Genomic DNA, 20,516 nt, shown 5'->3' on the forward strand with positions numbered 1-20,516 from the left:
TTGTTGATCATATGTTGGCAGATGCTTCAGGAGAAGTGATTAAGGTCTCCTAAATGATATACCTGTGACATTTTTCCACTTTAGTTTGTGGCACGTGCACACACACACACACAATGGTCATATGGTGCAACAGCTTCCTTCCTGTGCTGTGTTTTCAATCTCTTAGGTATCTGACATCTATGAGATGTCATTGTGTCATGCTTACTGAAGAAGATGGGGATAAGTTTTTGTGGTCGAAAGTGGTAGAGATAACAGCAGCAGATGGCTGTGAACCAGCCAAGGGTGTGCTTCCCACCTGCAGGCAGTTGGCGAAATCTGAGTCCCCACAGCAGGAGATCAGGAGCCTGCCTTCCAAAGATTGTTACACCAGTGATACTGAAGGTGTTTGAATGTAGTGCTTCTGTCATGAGCTTTCTCCAGCCATTCAACAGCAACAAGTTTTTATTGTTGTGCCTGTTATGTGCCAAGCCACAGCTCTGGGTCCTGAGGATGAATTAGTGAATAAAACAGACAAAAGAGCTGATCTACTTACTGGAGTTTGCATTCTAGTGGGCAGAGTAGACAGACATACAATAAAGGAAATTAATATGTAAGAAATTCCCGAGGAAACAAATAGATCAGGACTAAGGGGATTTGTTGTGCCACGTTGGGGAAATAATCCTTTAAATTAAAGTTGTTAGAGTAGGCCTCAATGTGAGGGTGACATTGAGCAAAGACCTGAAGGAGGCAAGGAAGAGTCAGTACAAGGCCCAAGATAGGAGCACACCTGGTACAGTCCAAGAAAAGAGGAAGACCAGTGATGGTGGGGGTTAGTAGGAGATGACGTCAGAAAAGTCGTGGGGGCGGGGTGGCCATTGTGCAAGGATTGTTGGCCTCTCCTCTCAAGGTCTGGCCTTAACTGTGTTGGGGCGGACAGTAGGTAGAGCAGGTTTCTTGGAAAGATCAGACCGTTATAGAGAAGATCAGGGTGAGGTGTTTAGAAGGCAGTCAGCCATAGGAGTTACTTGCATATAGGTCACATTAGTGTGTTTGGCTGATGAGTTTCTCCAGAGGGATTGCTTGTTATAGAGTGTGCATATTGTCACCTGCACATGAAAAGAATCATTTTTATTATGACCTAACCTCTGGTGTTTGGATATTTACCTCTACTGCCTTATATATTAGTACACGCACATATATATCGTTTTTTAAAAACAGGCCTTATGTGTGTGTGTGTGTGTGTGTTTATTTCTTATCGAGATGATTATAGATTCACACCCAATTGTATGAAATACTGAGAAGGTACTTCTGGACTTTGTCCAGTTTCTCCCAATGTTAACATTTTGCAAAACTATAGTTGACATTGACATACGCTACCTATTTTTTTAAAATTTATTTCCCCAGTTTTATTTGTACTTATTTGTGCATGTGTATGTTTAGTTCTATACAATTTTGTCACCTGTGCAGGTTCGTGTATCTACCACTGCAGTCGAGATGCTGAACAGTTCCAACAATTTTTATATTTTTTTTGTTTTTATTTTTTTGAGACAGAGTCTCGCTCTGTTGCCCAGGCTGGAGTGCAGTGGCGCGATCTCGGCTCACTGCAAGCTCCGCCTCCCAGGTTCATGCCATTCTCCTGCCTCAGCCTCCCGAGTAGCTGGGACTACAGGCTCCCGCCGCCACCATGCCCGGCAAATTTTTTTTTTTATATTTTTAGTAGAGACGGGGTTTCACCGTGTTAGCCAGGATGGTCTCAATCTCCTGACCTCATGATCCGCCCGCCTCGGCCTCCCAAGGTGTTGGGATTACAGGCGTGAGCCACCGCACCCCACCAACAATTTTTATAATTACACCCACCTCCCTCCTGCAGTCCTCCATTTTATTTATTTTTATTTTTGGTTTTGTTTGGTTTTTATTAGCGTTTTAAAAATTGTGGTCAGATACTCACAATATAAAATTTACTATCTTAATCATTTTTAAGTATGTAATTCAGTACTGTCACAATTCACATTATTGTGCAGCCAATCTCCAGAACATTTTCATCTTGCAAACCTTTATACCAATTAAGCAACAACTCCCTATTTTCCCCTCAACTCAGACGCAGGCAACCACCATTCTACTTTGTGTTTCTATGAATTTGACTATTCATAGATAGCTCATATAAGTGGAATCTTATGATATTTGTCTTTTTTCACTTACCATAATGTCTTTGAGGTTCATCCACGTTGTAGTGTGCATCAGAACTACTTTCCTTTTTAAGGCTAAATAATATTCCATTGTATGGATATATACCACATTTTGTTCATCCATTCATCGGTCAAGGGACACTTGGGTTGCTTCCACCTCTTGGCTGTAGTGAATAGTACTGCTATGAACATGGGTGTACAAATAGCCCTTCAAGACCCTTTCTTTTGGTTATATACCCAGAAGTATAATTGCCAGGTCATATGGTAATTATATTTTTAACAAGGGTTACAATTTCTGTACACCCTCACCAACACTTATTTCCTGAGGTTTTTTGTTAGTAGCCATCTTTTTTTTTTTTTTTTTTTTTTTGAGACGGAGTCTCACTGTGTCTCCAGGCTGGAGTACAGTGGTGGGATCTTGGCCCACTGCAACCTCCACCTCCCAGGTTCAAGTGATTCTCCTGCCTCAGCCTCCCGAGTAGCTGGGACTACAGGCACACGCCACCATGCCCAGCTAATTTTTGTATTTTTAGTAGAGATGGGGTTTCACCATTTTGGCCAGGGTGGTCTTGATCTCTTGACCTCTTGATCCGCCCACCTTAGCCTCCCAAAGTGCTGGGATTACAGGCATGAGCCACCGCACCCGGCCGTTAGTAGCCATCTTAATGGATGTGAGGTGATATGTAATTGTGGTTTTGACTTGCATTTCTCTATTGGTTACTGACATTGACATCTTTTTATGTGCTTGTTGGTCATTTATGTATCTTTTCTTTGCATTTTTTTTTTTTTTTTTTTGAGACAGAGTCTCACACTGTCGCCCAGGCTGGAGTGCAATGGCACGATCTCAGCTCACTGCAACCTCTGCCCCCTGGGTTCAAGCGATTCTCCTGCTTCAGCCTCCAGAGTAGATGGGACTACAGGCACCCACCACCACGCTTGGCTAATTTTTGTAGTTTTAGAAGAGACAGGGTTTCACCATGTTGGCCAGGCTGGTCTTGAATTCCTTACCTCAGGTGATCCACCCACCTCAGCCTCCCAAAGTGCTGGGATTACAGATGTGAGCCATTGCACCATGCCTCATTTGTATATCTTCTTTGGAGAAATGCCTGTTCAAGTTATTTGCCCAATTTTGAGTCATGTTGTTGAGTTTTAGGATTTCTGTATATATTCTGGACATTAATCCCTTATCAGATATGTAATTTGCAGATATTTCTCCCATTCTATGGGTTGCCTTTTTATTCTGTTGATATTTTCCTTTGATGCACAAAAGTTTTTAATTTTGATGAAGTTCAGTTTATTTTTCTTTTATTGTCTGTGCCTTTGGTATCATATCTAAGAAATTGTTGTCAAATCCATGGTCAGATGCAGTGGTGCACACCTATAATCCTAGCACTTTGGGACGTAAAGGTAGCAGATCGCTTGAGCTCAGGAGTTTGAGACCAGTCTGGGCAACATGGTGAAACCCCATCTCTACAAGAAATACAAAAATTAGCCAGGCATGGTGGTGCACTCAGTCCCCAACTACTCAGGAGACTGAGATGGGAGGGTTTCTTGAGCCTGGAAGGTTGAGGCTGCAGTAGGCCAAGATCATACCACGGCACTCCAGCCTGGGCAACAGAATGAGGTGCTGTCTCAAAAAAAAAGAAAAGAAAGAAAAAAGAAAAAGAAATTACTGCCAAATCCAATCTTGTGAAGCTTTTCCCCTGTGTTTCCTTCTAAGATATATATGCAGGTCTTTGATCCATTTTGAGTTAATTGTATATGGTATGAGATAGGGATCCAACTTCATTCTTTTGCATGTGCGGTTTTCGCAGCACCATTTGTAAAAGAGACTGTTCTTTCCCCATTGAATGGTCTTGGCCCCTTGTCAAAATCATTTGACCATATACACAATAGTTTATTTCTGGGCTCTGTATTCTGTTGTTCTAGGTGTCTGTCTATGCCTGTACTTCACTGGTCTGATCACTGTAGCTTTGTAGTAAGTTTTGAAATAAGGAAGTGCGAGATCCTCAACTTTGTACTTTTTGAAGATTCTTTTGACTGTTCAGGGTCCCTTAAAGATTCCATGTGAATTTTGGGATCAATTTTTTTTTTTAAATTTCTGCAGAAAGTACCATTGGGATTTTCATAGGGATTCCATTAAGCCTACAAATCACTTTTAGGAGTTTTGACATCTTTTTTTTTTGAGACAGAGTTTCGCTCTTGTTGCCCAGGCTGGAGTGCAATGGCACAAAATTGGCGCACTGCAACCTCCACCTCCCGGGTTCAAGCAGTTCTCCTGCCTCAGCCTCCCAAGTAGCTGGGATTACAGGCATATGCCACCATGCCCGGCTAATTTTTGTATTTTTAGTAGAGACAGGGTTTCTCCATGTTGGTCAGGCTGGTCTCGGATTCCCAACCTCATGTGATCCACCCGCCTCAGCCTCCCAAAGTGCTGGGATTACAGGCATGAGCCACTGTGCCCAGCCTAACATCTTAAAGTTATTAAATCTTCTAGTCCATGAGCACATACATAATGTTTTTTCATTTATTTGTGTCTTTGATCTCCTTCAACAATGTTTTATAGTTTCAGTGTACAAGTCTTTCGCCTCCTTGGCTAAGTTTATTCCTACAAATTTTATTCATTTTGATTCTGTTGTAAATTGAACTGTTTTCTTAATTTCCCTTTCAGATTGTTCATTGTTGGTGTATAGAAATGCAGATGACTTTTGTTTGTTGATTTTGTATCCTGCAACTTTGCTGAATTCATTATTAGCACTAATAGTTTTTCTGTGGAATCTTTAAGGTTTTCTACATTTAAGATTATGTTGTTTGCGGCTGGGCAGGGTGGCTCAAGCCTGTAATTCCAGCACTTTTTAGCCAGGCATGGTGGCAAACACCTATAGTCCCAGCTACTCGGGAGGCTGAGGCAGGAGAATCGCTTGAACTTGGGAGGTAGAGGTTGCAGTGAGCTGAGATTGCGCTACTGCACTCCAACCTGGGTGACAGAGTAAGATTTTGTCTCAAAATAAATAAATAAATAAATAAATAAGTTTGTGTTGTTTGCACCCACCTTATATATTTTTTGTTTTGTTTTGTTTTTTGAGACGGTGTCACTCTGTCACCCAGGCTGGAGTGCAGTGGTGCGCTATGTTGGTCAGGCTGGTCTCAAACTCCTGACCTCAAGTGATCTACCTGCCTCGGTCTCCCGAAGTGCTGGGATTACAGGCGTGAGCCACCGTGACCGGCCCCATCTTATATTTTAGTATTGTTTTGTAACTGTTTTATTTAATAAATGTTTCAAACATTTTCTTATTTTTAATTCTAAATTTGTCAACATTGGTTAAAACCAAGTTCTAATTGGGCAGTGCAGGAAGTGTTCCCAGGAGCAACATTCACTGGGCAAAGTCCTCAACTTTCCCAAGCTTCATTCCAAAAGGACATAAGCACATGTGTTCCAGTCAGCTCTACCCAATGAACTATCAGAGCATAAAAGCCCAGAGACTTTTTGGAGCCAAACCAAAGGTCTGTGGGACTGCTGAGAGGGAAGGGCCAGCAGCTCTCCATTGTGCCCTCTCTGCTTTGCCTCCGGCCACCTCTCTCTGCTCAGAGTTTAAGTTCCCATGTTTAGTCCTCTTCTAGGAATCTTCCCCCTAGTGTGAAGGAGGGTACGATTCTACCTGAGCATGCCCTGTCATAATCCCAGCTTCCTTAATGTAGTCTTTATTCCCTGCCAGGTGGAAAGCATTTGTGCTGCTCTTGTCAAATCAGCAAATCCCCAGACAGTAGACAGTGGCTGACTATATTGGCTGTATATTGGGTGTGCAGGGACAACGTTCTGATCTGGGGTTGATCTAAGGATAGGTGATTGCTTGGTGTCTCTAGAGTCTAGGGTGTGTTAATTTGTCTTTTCTTTCTGTCTCTATTACAAAGAAAGGCCAGACACTGGAGGTAGTTGGGAACTCATCTTTGTCATCATCATGCTGTGCCACAGGAAGAGTTCTCTAACTAGCTCAGCCAGAAGGTCCCTTTCCTCAGCTCCACTTCAGAGAGCCCTTTAGAAGAGGTTCATTCCTGGCCGGGCGCGGTGGCTCACCCTTGTAGTCCCAGCACTTTGGGAGGCTGAGGTGGTCGGATCATGAGGCCAGGAGATTGAGACCATCCTGGCTAACATGGTAAAACCCCGTTTCTACTAAAAATACAAAAATTAGCCGGACGTAGTGGCAGGCACCTGTAGTCCCAGCTACTCGGGAGGCTGAGGCAGGAGAATGGCGTGAACCCGGGAGGTGGAGCTTGCAGTGTTCGAGATGGCACCACTGCACTCCAGCCTGGGCAACAGAGCAAAACTCTGTCTATAAATAAATAAATAAATGAAGAGTTTCATTCCCACTAATGGAATGTGAGTGACTGCTTTCCTTGGGACGGAAAGGCCTAGTGCTGTAAGGAGATGGGGAGCCAGCACTGTGCTGGTATCTGTGTAGGTCCCCTACCATATTTCATCTAATCTGCACAGCACTAAGAAAGGAAACCTGGTGCCAATGAACCAGGCACGCCTTCTCAAAATAATAAAATAAAAAAAATAAAATAAAATCTCAAGGCTTTGTAGCTGGGTAAGTGGCAGGGCTGAAGATTTAGCCCATGATGTTTAATGCCAAAACCCAAACCTGTTGCCAGCCTCCATCCCTGCCTTCCCCTGGAGCCTTGAGGCCCCCACCCCCATTTTCCACACTGCTATTGTGGAGCCAGAATGTGAATCTGACCTTGGCATTACCCTGCCTTGAAAGTACCTTTAGAGAAATGTCTGAGCTCCTTACTAATGCTTGCTGAGCCATCTCTGTCTCCTCTTCTTTCTCACACTCTCTACCTGCAGTCTGCTCTGCAACATTACATCAGCCTATTTCTTGATTCCATGCTGTGCATCCCCTCAGCCTGAAAACCCTCTCCTTCACCCGATCTTCTGGCTAACTCTTACTCAACCTTTGGGACCCAATCCAGTTATTATTGCTGCAGGAAGCCCGAGGCTGAGTAAGGTGGCTTTCTACTTGTGAAGTGTCCATCAGTGGACATCTTACTAGGGGAGTTTGTATGATTATGTATCTTTACTTTCTCATTGCTTAGCCTAATGCCTGGCTCATAGTGGAAATCTGCAAACAGAGGCTGAGTGAGAAAACATGCAGTCGATGCTGTGAGTGGGCATGATCTAAAGCGCATGGGCTCTAATTGGTTACTTGTGCAGCTAAGCCCTCAGCATGGCCTGGCTCAGCCTGTATGTGCTCTTGGGTAGTCAGGGAAACTGTGACTTGCAGGTAAGGGTTTCTGGTGTGCTTCTTGAGGGAACTGATGTCATACAATGTCTCACAGACTTATGGAACTGAAAAGCACTCCAAGGGGAGGGGAATGTTCCGCCCTGATTGCCTGTCAAGACCAAGGCTGTCAGCTAGAACATTTTTTGTTAAAATGACAAATGCCCAGCTCAAGCTGGCTTAAGCAGAAAAGCAAATGAATTGGCATTTTGGGTTATCTCTTATATGACAAACCCCTAAATTTGCTGGCTTAAAACAATAACAGTTTTATTATTTGCTCATAATTCTGCAGCTTGTCAGGACTTAGCAGGTTCAGCTCATCTTGGCTCTATGGAAGCTGCTGGGGTGGCTCGAATAGCTTGGGGATAGAACACCTCACCAGGCCTGTGTCTGTGGCCTTGATTCTCACTTGTCCGGGCTCTTTGATGCTCTACATGTGGCCAGCTTGGGCCTCTTCAAAACATGGTGGTCTCAGGGTACTTGGACTTCTCACATGACAACTAGATTTCTCCAGAGAGCCAAAGTTGAACTGCTAGACTCTTTAGGCCTACACCTGGAACTGGAGCAACACTGCTTCTGTCATTTCCCTTTGGTTAAAACGGGTCCCAGGTGTTTCAGATAAGGGATACTCAACCTATACTACATAGTGACCAGTAAGAAGGAAAGTGTATTTTCTCTCAAGTTCATGCTTGATTTGACTACATGGCTGCGGCTCTCCACAGCTGGGTGCTGCCTGGGTCCCATGCTGGGCAGTGCCTTTTGGGCACCAGCGTTTAATTTTCAACACTTGCATGGGAGCCCTGGAGGACTTCACAGTTCTCAGGCAGCCACTGCCTGCCCACACACTCCTGACCCCAGTACTTAATGAGTGATTCTACTAGGGCTGGTGACTCTGGTACTGTGTCCACATTGCCTCCTCTTGGGTGACAGAGACAGAACATGTTCAATTAAGAGACTCTTGGCAACAGCCCATCTATATCAGCAACTATTGATGCTCAGATCATTGTCATGTATCTCCTTTGTCAATGAACGAATATTACTGCGCTACCGTGCACTGGGTACTGTGCTAGAGGCTGAAGATGTGGTGATGAACTCAACAGCAACTGACATGCCACTTGTAGCTCTTACACCTTTGTCCTAGAAGCACGGAGCTGAACAAATGCCCACCAGGCGTGAGTGCCTTCTGTGGTCTGCTGGGTTTCAAGCTCCTACAGTGCTTTTGCCAGTCTGATCCACCCACCCAGCCAGCCAGCTAGCTTCATAGGATCCTAGTGCAAGCCTAGGCCCATACTGGGCTCTTTGGGGCTTCTAAGAACTAATAGCCACAGTCCTTTCTCCTGGAGGAATTGAACAGCTAATTTAACATAGAGTACAAACTGTGAAGGAGGTTCAGCCAGAGGAGATGCTGAAATGGCAGACTGTATGGGAACTTCACAGCACAAACAAAAGAGGGCTGTTTGGAAGCAGAAGTATGACAAGTGAAGCAGTGCTCCTTGGTTGCAGCCAGCGCTGGTCCTGCTCAGCTGTCAGCCAGAAAAGACAAATAGTACTCCTTCTGTCCAGGCTGCCAGTCAAGTGCAGATCCATGCAATAGGGAGATGTCTGGAGTTATAGCTGTGTGCCCTTGTGACTAAGTACCTGTGACTCAGAACTTTAATCATGAACAGCTCATAGCTATTACAAACACACATCCCTACAAGATGGCAGACAAATGCCCAGGCATCCTATGGGCTCAGCCATTCTCAGTGATGGAATACTTTCTCCCACTGTTGGACTTTCAGTTGTCTAATGTTTGGAGAATCTTCTAGCAGTTTAGACTTTAACTGAATCTGTTGAGTTTGATACTGTTCAATGAATAAAAGCCAATTTAGATACTGTATTTTTTTTCTTTGTTTCCAGGCAAGCCGATTTTTTCAGTTGATATTCACCCTGACGGGACCAAGTTCGCAACTGGAGGACAAGGTATGTTTATGGAATAAAGAAAGGGAAAACTTAACAGCCCTGCCACCTTGTATTAGCTGTAGAGGGGATACTTGCTATTTTTCAGTATGGATGCAACGCTGTTTAAAATGTACAGTTATAATGTGTTATCTGAATGAATAAAATCAAAATCCTTTTATGGCTTTAGTGTGCGCTCTGTAAATATTTTGGCAGCGAGTGTATCATTCTGATTTCTGTTTATTGAGTTAATATTAAAATCAGTTTGTATCCCCAAACTTGTAGAGCATCGAGAGTGGTAGGTGGTCCAGTGGGCAAAGCCCAGCCCCAGAGGCAAGGGCTCTGTCGGCATTTTTCTCACCTGAAAAAAGGGAATGAGGGTGGTTTAAGCTTCTAAATCAATCATGTAGTTATTAGGCCCATTTTCTCGTCAAAGGAATTCAGTTAGGTTAAAGAGAAAGCACGCTGTGGGCAAGTAAGAAAGCCCACACCGTTTGAAACTGTTATTGGTAGTATTGCCCTTATGCTTCAGCCAGCATCTTTTGCAATGTTGCATGGTTCTATTTGGAAAGACAGAGCTGTTCTTCATGCCAGGATACCAAGATGTATATATAGTGACACAATGTAGCATTCCACAGAGCCCAGCCCCCTGTCATCTTTACCCCAGAGCGGGGCCTCCCTCCAACCAGGCCTCCCCAGGCAGCACGTAGAGAGTGCCTTTGTGAGCTCTAGGTCCTCAGGCCAGGTGCTGCAGGGTGGGTTTCCAGCAGATGCTTCCACCCAGAATCAAGGAGCTGGAAGGGAGTGTAGGGAAGCTGTGGGTAGGGAAGCCTTTCTCTCCTTCCATGCTGTGGACTGCACCCGAGAGGAGGAGGTGCAGCACGTGAGAGAGAACACATGGACTTAGCTGAAGGAATCAGAGGGTTTGCACCTGTACCCAGAAGACACACATTTTGCCACCTTGGTCCAGCAGAGATGTTTTGGAAATACTTTTACATATTGGCCAAGAGGCAGTTTCAAACATGCTTTATGGTAATTTTGGCATGTTCATTGGATTTGGCCCCATTATAATAGGAAATTAAGTGAGGGGCTAAACTTTGTTAGATATCAGTGATGGAAAGCTTAGAAATCATTACTAAGGCTGGGCGCGGTGGCTCACGCCTGTAATTTCAGCACTTTGGGAGGCCAAGGCAGGTGAATCATCTGAGGTCAGGAGTTCGAATCAGCCTGGCCAACATGGTGAAACCCCGTCTCTACTAAAAATACAAAAATTAGCTGGGTGTCATGGTGTTCGCCTGTAATCCCAGCTACTTGGGAGGCTGAGGTAGGAGAATCGCTGGAACCTGGGAGGCGGAGGTTGCAGTGAACCGAGATCGTGCCACTGCACTCCAGCCTGGGAGACAGAGCAAGACTCCATCTCAAAAAAAAGAAAGAAAGAAAAGAAATCATTACTAAAAGGCATGGGTATATTTTTTAGCCGAGCAATACATCAACTCTTGACCACGGGAGCCCTAAATCCCCTCTTTTGGTTGGTCTCTCGTCTGTAGGTAACTGCAAAGGGTGGATAACAAGATAATGAGCCCTTTTTCCTGTGTTCAGGGTACATTTGGGTCTCAAAACAGTCGGCTCTGGAACAGCCTAAATTCCAGGCAGCACCTGGAAGGGGAGGGAAGCCCCACTAGGGTGTGCTTTTCTGTTTGCTTTTTAGGGTATACACAGAATGGAAAAGGTCTTGTGACATTGACTTTCCCTTCTCCTCATTTCACAGATGAGGAGTCAAGGAGTCGGAGTCTAGGTGCTGGGCAGGGATGAAGACCTTTTAGGGACCCCTGGTGGATCCGTGTTAGAGGCCAGATCAGAGCTCAGTTCCCTCCTGATTGCTAGTCTAAAGTTATTTTCGTAAAGTCAGGTTGACTTCTGCTGACTGCTAAGTCCACTCCGTTTGGTCCCCATGAGTACTTATCATCTTTTCTGTAACTTAAATTGGTAATTTAAATTCAGTCTCCTTAGATCTAGTTAATTATTATTTATGGAAGCTAAGCGAGGACTTCCCCTAATTTAATTTGACATTAAATATTAATATCAAATTTCTACTCCTTGCACATTCAGCCATTTCTGCTCCTTCGTTCCAGGGCAGGATTCTGGGAAGGTTGTGATCTGGAATATGTCTCCAGTCCTCCAGGAGGATGACGAGAAGGATGAAAATATTCCCAAGATGCTTTGCCAGATGGACAATCACTTAGGTATTACAGAGTGGCCCTTTGCAGGCTTTGCGTGTTGGCAGAGTGCCCAAGGTTAGCACATGTGTTTGTAATTAGAAAGATAAGGCCCCGTGCGGCGGTAACTCCCCTCGGCCTGCTGTCTGAAGGCACAGATGTTGGCTGCACACCTGGGTGAGTTATTCGGCAGAAGACTCGGCCCGCCCACAGAACCATCTTTGGACAGTCTGCAGGTACCTGTGGTGATTTCCTGCTCATGAGTCGTTACTGCCTGATTCCATGGGGCTTTGGGGCCAGCGACCTGGACACAGTAGGGTTCTGGGGAAGGGTGCACAAGAGACAATTTGCCAAAACATCTCAGGTTGGCACTGTGTCACTCTGAGGCTCTCTGCCAGGACCCTTTTGGCCATCAGACAGTGTCATGGTTTCCTTTCCTGCTGTAGTGCCTTAGTTTCCCACCCCTGAGATGCTTAATGAACAGTCACTGGCCTTTGGACGTCAGCTCCTTCCTTTGCTCTGTGTGTTCTTGTCCTCTCAACGTGCCTCTGAGTGTCTTCAGACCTGGAGCATGTTACTCACGGGCCATGTGGGGGCTGCAACTTTGATAGCCATCTTTCAGGTCTCCCAAAGGCCAAGTTGTGAGTGCTCTTGGAGGCTCTGGCCCATCAGGGGCCTGGGGGAATTTCTGCTGATCCTGGCTTATAAGCGCAGAGTCAATCAATCTGCAGTGCTGACGAGTTTGGAAAATCCGAATGTGAAAGAGCTGGCTCTGACAGATGAGATGAAGTCAGAGTTTTATACTGTAACAGACTGCTCATCTGAAAAATCTAGAAAAAGCATCTGACCCTTTTTAGCACATACTCTTTTTTTGAGAATAATCTCTACTCAGAAATATGTCTCATCAATAGATGACCCTTTTGAAATAATGAGATTTGGTTATCATTTTTTTATTTTCTTGGAAAGAAGCCTTCTATTGACTATGTCATTTAGCACTAACGATTCTCAGATATTGTATATTTTACCCCCTCCAGACTGTTCTGGTAATTTGTTTTTATAGCACAAGTAGGTTAGTGCTTAAACTGAATTGTTTTTCTGGGGCTCTCACACAGTAGATGCCTTAAATAGATTAGATAGATTAGATTTTATAAACCCTTTACATCTTGCCAAACTCTACATAAAGCAAATGGGCATGACTACTGGATTTTCATCACCTTATTTTTTTTTCTTCCCAGCATGTGTGAACTGTGTGCGGTGGTCAAACAGTGGGATGTATTTAGCTTCTGGGGGAGATGACAAACTGATTATGGTGTGGAAGCGGGCTACGTAAGCATCATTTTCCTTTCTTCACATTTTATTTTTAGAAGCTGCTTTGCTGGTCTTTATCAAAGTCACCTTTCCCTACCCTGTCACTGAAGTTCCCATAGCCCTGACCTCATAAGTAGTAGGAAGTGCATGTAGGTCAGGAGCAGGTGGAGCCTGACCAGGGATTCAGGAGACCTGGTCAGCTGCCCCCTCGCAGGACTGCAGGCTCTCACCTGAAAAGTCTGATCTCTTCTAGTGCTGATGTGGGTGGGGCTTCGTTGCTTTTGTTTTTTCAAATGAAGTTTCACATGGAAGCCCAATATACAAAATGGTTAAAAGTCAGGGTGCTCTGGTTCTTGCCCAGGATCTGGGGCAGGGGATCCAGAGTCCAGGCTCTTTGCCATTACTTTATTCTCTGTTGGTCCCCACCTGGGGCAGCCTCTGCTCTACTCTCAAAAGGAGCTAACCATCACCTGGAAAACCATTGCTCCCAGGTCTCTGGGCCAGTCAGGCCGGGGCACCAGACCCTGCACCATTGCTCACCAAGAGTGGCCCTGTGGCTGTGGCTTCAAGAGCAGAGGCAGAGGCTGTCTCTTCAGCCTACTTGGCTATCTCAGCATACTCTCTGTGGATTTGTGATGAGCTCTACAAGAGCAAAAGGTGTTATCAGAGGCTCTGAGCATCGGTGTGTCAGCACTGCCTCTACCAGGCCCAAGGTGACTGATGCTTCTCTGGCTCCTCTGGTGGGGGCTAGTACCTATAGATTGCGTGGTTTCTCTGCCTCAGATGTCAAAGCCATTTGATTCATTGTGAGATGCTTAAAAATAAAATACTGTTGATTTTGCTTCTTTAAATAGCCAACATAAATAACATTTAGTATACAATTTAGAAAACTAAAAATACAAAAGAAAAAATATCCCTCATCACACCACCTAAAGAAAGCTACAGTTAATATTTTGACATTTTGGGATGTGTGTCCTTCTGATCCATTTTCCATGCATAGATGTTATCCATGTCATGTGGTTTTTTTCCTTTACATAAGTGATATCATATTGTATGTGATGTCCTGTGGCCTGCTTCTTTCACTTATTGTGAACGTTTTCCCATGCAAGATTTGCAATGGCTGTGTAGTATTTCATCAAGTGCATGGATCATAATTCACCTAACCAGCCCCTTTTATTCAACAACCCAGTGCTTTCCAGTTCTTGTTTGTTTTTGCTTTGTTCTGTCTGCCCTGATAAGCTGGCTGCAGGGAGCATTTCTATGCAGTGCCCAGAGCACTCCATGAGTGCCTTTTTGGCCCCTTTCTCACACAGGTACATCGGCCCCAGCACCGTGTTCGGCTCCAGTGGTAAGCTTGCCAATGTGGAGCAGTGGCGGTGTGTCTCCATCCTCCGGAATCATTCAGGCGGTGAGTGGGACTGCCTGTTGGGGTGGGTGGGCCCCTGACATCTGGCTCAGATCAGCAGCACCGCCACGTCCCCTGTGGGACTGTTTGGTCCTTAAAGCAGCCCTATGTCTGGGCTGTCCCACCCCATCACAATCAGTCACACCCTGCCTGTCCCTTAAGATCTGTGCAGTCACCGGGTCCACTACCTGTCTCCAGCTGCATTCAGTCTCCCCACTCTTGCCCTCATGGGGTATATGTTTATATCTTTAATGTAGAACTTCCCACGTTCTGCTGTTTGTCCTGCTGAACAGAATCAGTACCTTCATCAGCGGATCACTAAGTCCGTAAGCACACTTTGTTTATTCCCCAGAAATCAGCTCACAGATGCCCATTGAAAAGTTTCTCAACTTGACCTTGAGTATGTTTGCAGTGTTTTAAATAAACTTGGTATGGAAAGAAGCACATTTTATGAATTTAGACTGAGGGGGAAGGTTGCCCACGCACTGTACACTCAGGTGTCAACGATACCAGGTTGAGTGCAATTTAGACTTGACTTAGGAGTCTGAGTCCATTTGGTCCAGGAAGGGACCAAAGGGTTTTCCAGGCAGGGTGGTACAGCATAAGTGAGAAAGTCTTGGTGTGAATGGGGATTTGGAGGCATTTCACCATGGCTGGATCTTTATAGACAAGGCAGGGAGCAGCACAAAGTGAGGCTGGTCAGGTATGCGAGGGTCGGATCATGGAAAGCTTGTGCTCCCTGTTACTGAGGGAGTCCCTTGTCATGGAAGAGATAGGGAGCCATTAAAAGCTTTGAAGCACAACAGAGAGGTCATTGTGACAGCTCAGTGAAGTGGAGGTTCTTCCAGTCGTTCAGATGGACACTGTCAGGGCCTGAGCTAGGCCTGTGATAATTGAGGTAGAGAAGACGAGATCGATTTGGGAATACTTAGGATAGGGCACAGAGAGGTATGAAATAGATTCCTGGCTGGATGCCTAGTCAGAGGTATCACCTCTGCTGAGACCCTAAGGACAACAGGCTTATGGGGACGGATACCAGTTCAGAATGGGGTTGCCCCTGGCTTGAGGGGTAGGGGAAGAAATGTCAAGAAACCTTCAAATTGAGCCTGGAGCTCTGGGCGAGGACAGGGCAAGAGTGAGAGGTGTGGAAGGTGGCGTCAGCTGTAATCCATTGTTAGTGTATGCTTAGCAGATTCTCTGTAGACTGTTTAAAGGAGAACAAACCCATCTTGGTGGCGGCCATAGATTGAGTCCACATTTGTGAAAGCTGAAACGGTTAGTGTTGTGTTATTGTTTGATAATTAAATTGTGTAATTGGCCCTTATTTGTGTCACTTATTAGTACTAACAGTGAAGTCTAGTTGGACTTTTCTGGAACTTGGTGCACATGTCTATGAGGGTGCCCAAGCGTGGGGTAGGCCTCAAGTGAGGACTTTTACAAGGCCCTAACCAGAGCCTTGCATTCTCTTTCCTACGCCACCACCCAGTGGGGCTCCTTTACCAGACAAGTAGAGTTGACCACCTTCAGCTGGGGACCTGACACTCATTACTCACTGGTCCTGGTAGCAGGTGTAGGCAGAACAATTCAAGAAGAAAAATCAATGAAAGGCAGAAGTAAATGAATAAGAAAGAACCGGATCTTTGAAAAGCAAAGTGTGAGAAATATATACTTGGTATATTTAATTGGGGGTTGGGAAGAAAAAACCTAAACAAAATTAGAAGTTAAAGATCTAGAAAAACATTTAACCCAGACAGAAAAAAACATCAAACAGTACAATATAATGTTTGTACTATTAAGCTAAAGAACAAAATACTAAAAATAATTTTCTAGAAAATAGGAACTTTCATAATTGATACCATAGGATTAGGAAAAACTGAACAGAATAATAACCAATGAAGAAATGGAAGGCTATCTTCAGAAATGCTTCTTGGTCCTAAATTACTTGTAGGTGCATTGTTTTGAGCTTTTAAGAAAAATTATACAGAACAATAGCAATATTTATAATTGAAAGGAAGGTATAAGCCAGGGTTATTGTATCTGGAAAATACAAGAAAACCTAAGAAAAATAATGTAACAAAAGCATAGAATAATATGAATAAAGATAGAAAAAATCAGAAACAATACTAGTAAATATAATAACATTTGAAAGCAGTTATTCATTTATTTATTTATTTATTTACTTGAGACAGAGTCCTGCTCTGTTGCCCAGGCTGGACTGCAGTGTTATGATCTCGGCTCACTGCAACCTCCACCTCCCGGGTTCCAGCGATTCTCCTGCCTCAGCCTCCTGAGTAGCTGGGACTACAGGCACGTGCCACCACACCCGGCCAATTTTTTTTTGTATTTTTAGTAGAGACAGGGTTTCACCGTGTTAGCCAGGATAGTCTTGATCTCCTGACCTTGTGATCTGCCTGTCCTGGCCTCCCGAAGTGCTGGGATTACAGGCGTGAGTCACCACGCCCGGCCAGAAACAGTAATTTATTATGATTAAATGTGACTTGTAAGTGTAGTACAAAGGAATCTATTAATATAACTTTACATACTAGGAAGTTAGATAGGAAAAGCTACAGTCATCTTAGGTGTTTTAAAAGGAACATTAGACAATTCAACATCAGTTCCTATTAAAAATGCTTTTTTTAAAATGCCCATGGGAAGATATTTCTTTTCTTTTTCTTTTTTCTTTTTTTTTTTTTTTGAGACTGTGTCTCACTATGTCACCCAGGCAAAATCCAGTGGTGCAATTACAGCTCACTGCAGCCTTGAACTCCTGGGCTTGAACTCTTGCCTCAGCCTCCTGAGTAGCTAGGACTACAGATGTGCATCACCATACCTGGCTGATTTTTTTTATTTTTTGTAGAGATGGGGTTTCACTATGTTACCCAGGCTGGTCTTGAACTCTTGGGCTCAAGCGATCCTCCCACATGCACCTTCCAAAGTGCTGGGATTACAGGCATAAGCCACCATACCTGGCCTGAAGCTATTTCCTTAACATGGTAGAGTCCTTAGTCTTTTTCAAACCGGTGGCAAATATTACAGTTCACAGTTAAGCCTGGTTGCGGTTTATATCAAGAAAAGACAATGATGGGTGCTGTCATTTAATTTGTTGCTCTGGAATTTCTGCAACACAGTTAAATAGAAACTGGCAAATAAGTCAAAAAGGAAATGAAGGTGACATTATTTCGTATTAGGAAAAACCATAGGATAATAAAGCTCTTGGAACAAATAAAGCACTGAAAAATACTTAGAACTAATAAAATGAGTCTTTATATTGGCCTCATAACAGAACAATTTTAAATTATTTGTCTTTTGCTACTAATAGCCAATTAGAATATCTAATGATAAAAAGAGAATTATACAGAGTGGGATCAAAAGTTATAAATATCCAGGAATAAGTAATCTTACCAAGAAATGAATTAGATTTCTAAGATTTAAATCACAAACATTTTAAGATACAAAATGACATTGAGAGATAGAAAATGGCTTCATAAATTGAAAGACGAAATACATTTTTTCCCAAATTAATATTTACTTGTCCACATACCAAACATTTATTGAGTGCCTGCCATGTTCCAGGCACTGTTCTTCTCTCAAGGAGATTTGTTCTTGTAAAAGAGACTGACGAGTGAGTAGTATAGGAGATTTGAAGGTGAGCCTAGAAGGCAGAGTCCTGTAAGGAGTTGGAAGATGAGTGCTGGGGGCCAGTGGGGAGATGACATTTGAGGGAAGACTGGATGGCAGTGAGGGGACAGCCAGTGCAAAGGCCTTGGAGCATGGACATGTGCTTAGTGTGCCCAGTGAGCCCCTGGGAGCTGGGGCCGGGGAGGAGGGTGCGGGAGGGAGTGTGCCTTCGAGACCATGGTAGAGGCTCTTCTCTGAGCAAGAATATGAAGGCTCAGCAGGGATCTAGGCAGAGTAGTTGAGACCTGTGGCAGCAGTGTGGATTCTACCATGGGGGTCTCAGGGCTGCACTGGGAAGACTAGTAAAGGAGCCGCTCCGAAAAACAAGGGAGAGACAATGGTGGTTTGGACTTGGGTCATAACACGGAAGTGGTGAGAAGTGGTCAGAGGCGGATTTCCTGGTGCATTGAATATGGGATGTGAGATAAGCAGAGGAGTCAGGATGGCTTCCCGGACTATGGTCCAAACAGCGGAAAGGATGCAGTGGCTGTAACCTGAAGCAGGAAGTCTGCAGGTGGGACAGAAATGTTTGTTAAGGGAAGTGTTTTTGGAGTTTGGTTTTGGATATGTTAAGTTTGCCAGTGTAAATGGACATCCTGTGTAGACATTTGGAAATATGAATCTTGGAAATATGAGCTTCGGGGTATGAGCAGAGTCCAAGGATGAGCCTAGGGATTGGAGAGCTGAAACCAGCAAAAGAAGCTAGAAGGAGAGGCCAGTTAAGACAGTGAAAAGAAGCGAGGCATGAGGATCACTTGAGGCCAGTAGCTCAACAGCCTGGGCATCATAGCGAGACCCTGTCTCAGCAACAACAAAACGGACAGTGAAGACAGTGTTTGAAGGAGAGGGGAACAGGCAGCATATTGCTTATTGCTGAGGGGCAAAGTGAAGACCAAGGGTAGACTGCTGGGCTTGACAGCATGGAGGGTGCTGGGGGCCTAGGCAAGTGCAGTATTCATGTAGTGTCATTGGGCCAAAGGTGTCATTGGAGGGTACTCAAAAAACACTAGGAGAGGAGCTGAGCTTTGTCAGGCATGTGGGAAGATGGAGGAGAAGAAAAGGGGGAGTGGTGGTGGGCTCTCAGCTGGAGGAGAGAGGTAAGGACCAGGTGGTTGGCAAGTGGTGAGGGGACGGCAGCATCAGTAGATCGGAGTTCCCGGTGGCGTGAAAGTGCTGTTGGAGCTGAGGGTGATCTAGGAGCACAGGGCTGATGGTTGGCCTGTGGGAAGGTTGGAATTGAGACAGATTGCAGTGATTTGTCATGGAAGGCCTCTGGACATGACCGTGGGGTGAAAGTAGTGGAAGCCAAGGTCATCAGAAGGGAAGGAGGAATTTAAGGAACCAAAAGCCTGGAGTGTTAGAAGAATCATCCTCTTGGAGTCACCAAGAATGATGGTGAGAACAGTGGCCAGAAATGTAAATCTACAAGTGAGGGGAGAGTCTCCTGTGTGTGTAGATGCATAACAAAAAGGAGGTGCTATAGTCTGAAGACAGAAACTCCAAACTGGGAGTTTAGGAAAAAATTATGTCATGTATGTGGATTTACTCAGCAGTGATTCTAATGGATCATATCTGGAAGGATAAGAATGTTATAGATGAAAACATTCAAAGTTCCAGTGATAGAAACATCATGGGTTTGAGGGTAAACTCGTAACACTGAAAGAGGCTACAGTGTACCTAAGAAGTTGGTGTGTTGTGAAAGGAGGCATCGCTTATCAAAATGAATTCTTCCTCATATGGGGCGTAGTAACTGTTAAGCAGTTAGTGAGGAGAAATTAATTTCGATCCTCACCAAATACAGCACACACCAAACTGGATACTAAAGAGAGAAACATTCTAAATAACTACACAAGGCAAAAATAGAATTGAATATTTACCAGACCTCTAACAGAGAGAATATTTTTCAAGGTTAACAAGGCAATAGAAGAAATCACAAAGGAGAATAACAGACTTTACTCCATAAAACTCCTATAGTATAAAAAAGTAGAGAGGTGAAATTTGCAGTTAATAGCTGCATTATATGTGTCTGTGGAGATTGCTAAGAAAATCCCTTCTCCTTTCTGGGCTCCCACCTAACCACATATTCTCTGTTCTAGGATGTGGGCACTCCCCTGCTGTCCTGGCGTTTGCATGTGTGCCCCTCCAGGATGTTTAGTTACTAGAGAAAGTTGTTGTTTTCTTCATTTTTGTAGGCACTGCATTTATGTTGTTAGACCCACTGCCCAAAACACTTCCCAGCAAATGGTCACAATAAGGCAGCAAATCAGTCCAAAAAGACATTAGATAAGAGACAAACGCTTTCACTAATAATCTAATTAAAAATTTTAAATATAAAATTGTACTTAATAAATAAGTCGGGAGGGGAAAAAGTCATCATCCTCAATGCTAATAAGGGAGTTTTGAAGCAAACAGTCTGCATGTAGAAATGTAAAACCACAGGGATCTTGGAAAAGCAGTCTACAGTTGTATGAGAATCCAGACCTATGAGGATGCTCAGATATTCTGCCCAGGATTCCCACTCTGG

General features: G+C 44.2%; 1 protein-coding gene across 7 annotated transcripts in view; it reads left to right on the plus strand.

The window, feature by feature from the left end:
* Positions 1–20,516, plus strand: part of LOC100450459 (protein HIRA) — a 107,373-nt gene that overhangs the window by 11,694 nt on the left and 75,163 nt on the right. For 5 of the 7 annotated variants that reach the window (XM_063722766.1, XM_054543097.1, XM_002830843.6 and 2 more), the window contains exons 2-5: positions 9,347–9,409; positions 11,518–11,628; positions 12,837–12,927; positions 14,223–14,317. In XM_063722766.1, coding sequence (XP_063578836.1) covers positions 11,550–11,628; positions 12,837–12,927; positions 14,223–14,317 — 265 coding nt within the window. In that variant the 5' untranslated portion in view covers positions 9,347–9,409; positions 11,518–11,549. Of the gene's footprint in view, positions 1–9,346; positions 9,410–11,517; positions 11,629–11,703; positions 11,838–12,836; positions 12,928–14,222; positions 14,318–14,570; positions 14,641–20,516 lie in introns of those variants that run through there. The other 2 variants (XM_054543094.2, XM_054543096.1) reach the window with 2 other exon arrangements.

Source organism: Pongo abelii, chromosome 23 (assembly GCF_028885655.2).
Source record: "Pongo abelii isolate AG06213 chromosome 23, NHGRI_mPonAbe1-v2.0_pri, whole genome shotgun sequence".
Lineage (NCBI taxonomy): Eukaryota > Metazoa > Chordata > Mammalia > Primates > Hominidae > Pongo > Pongo abelii.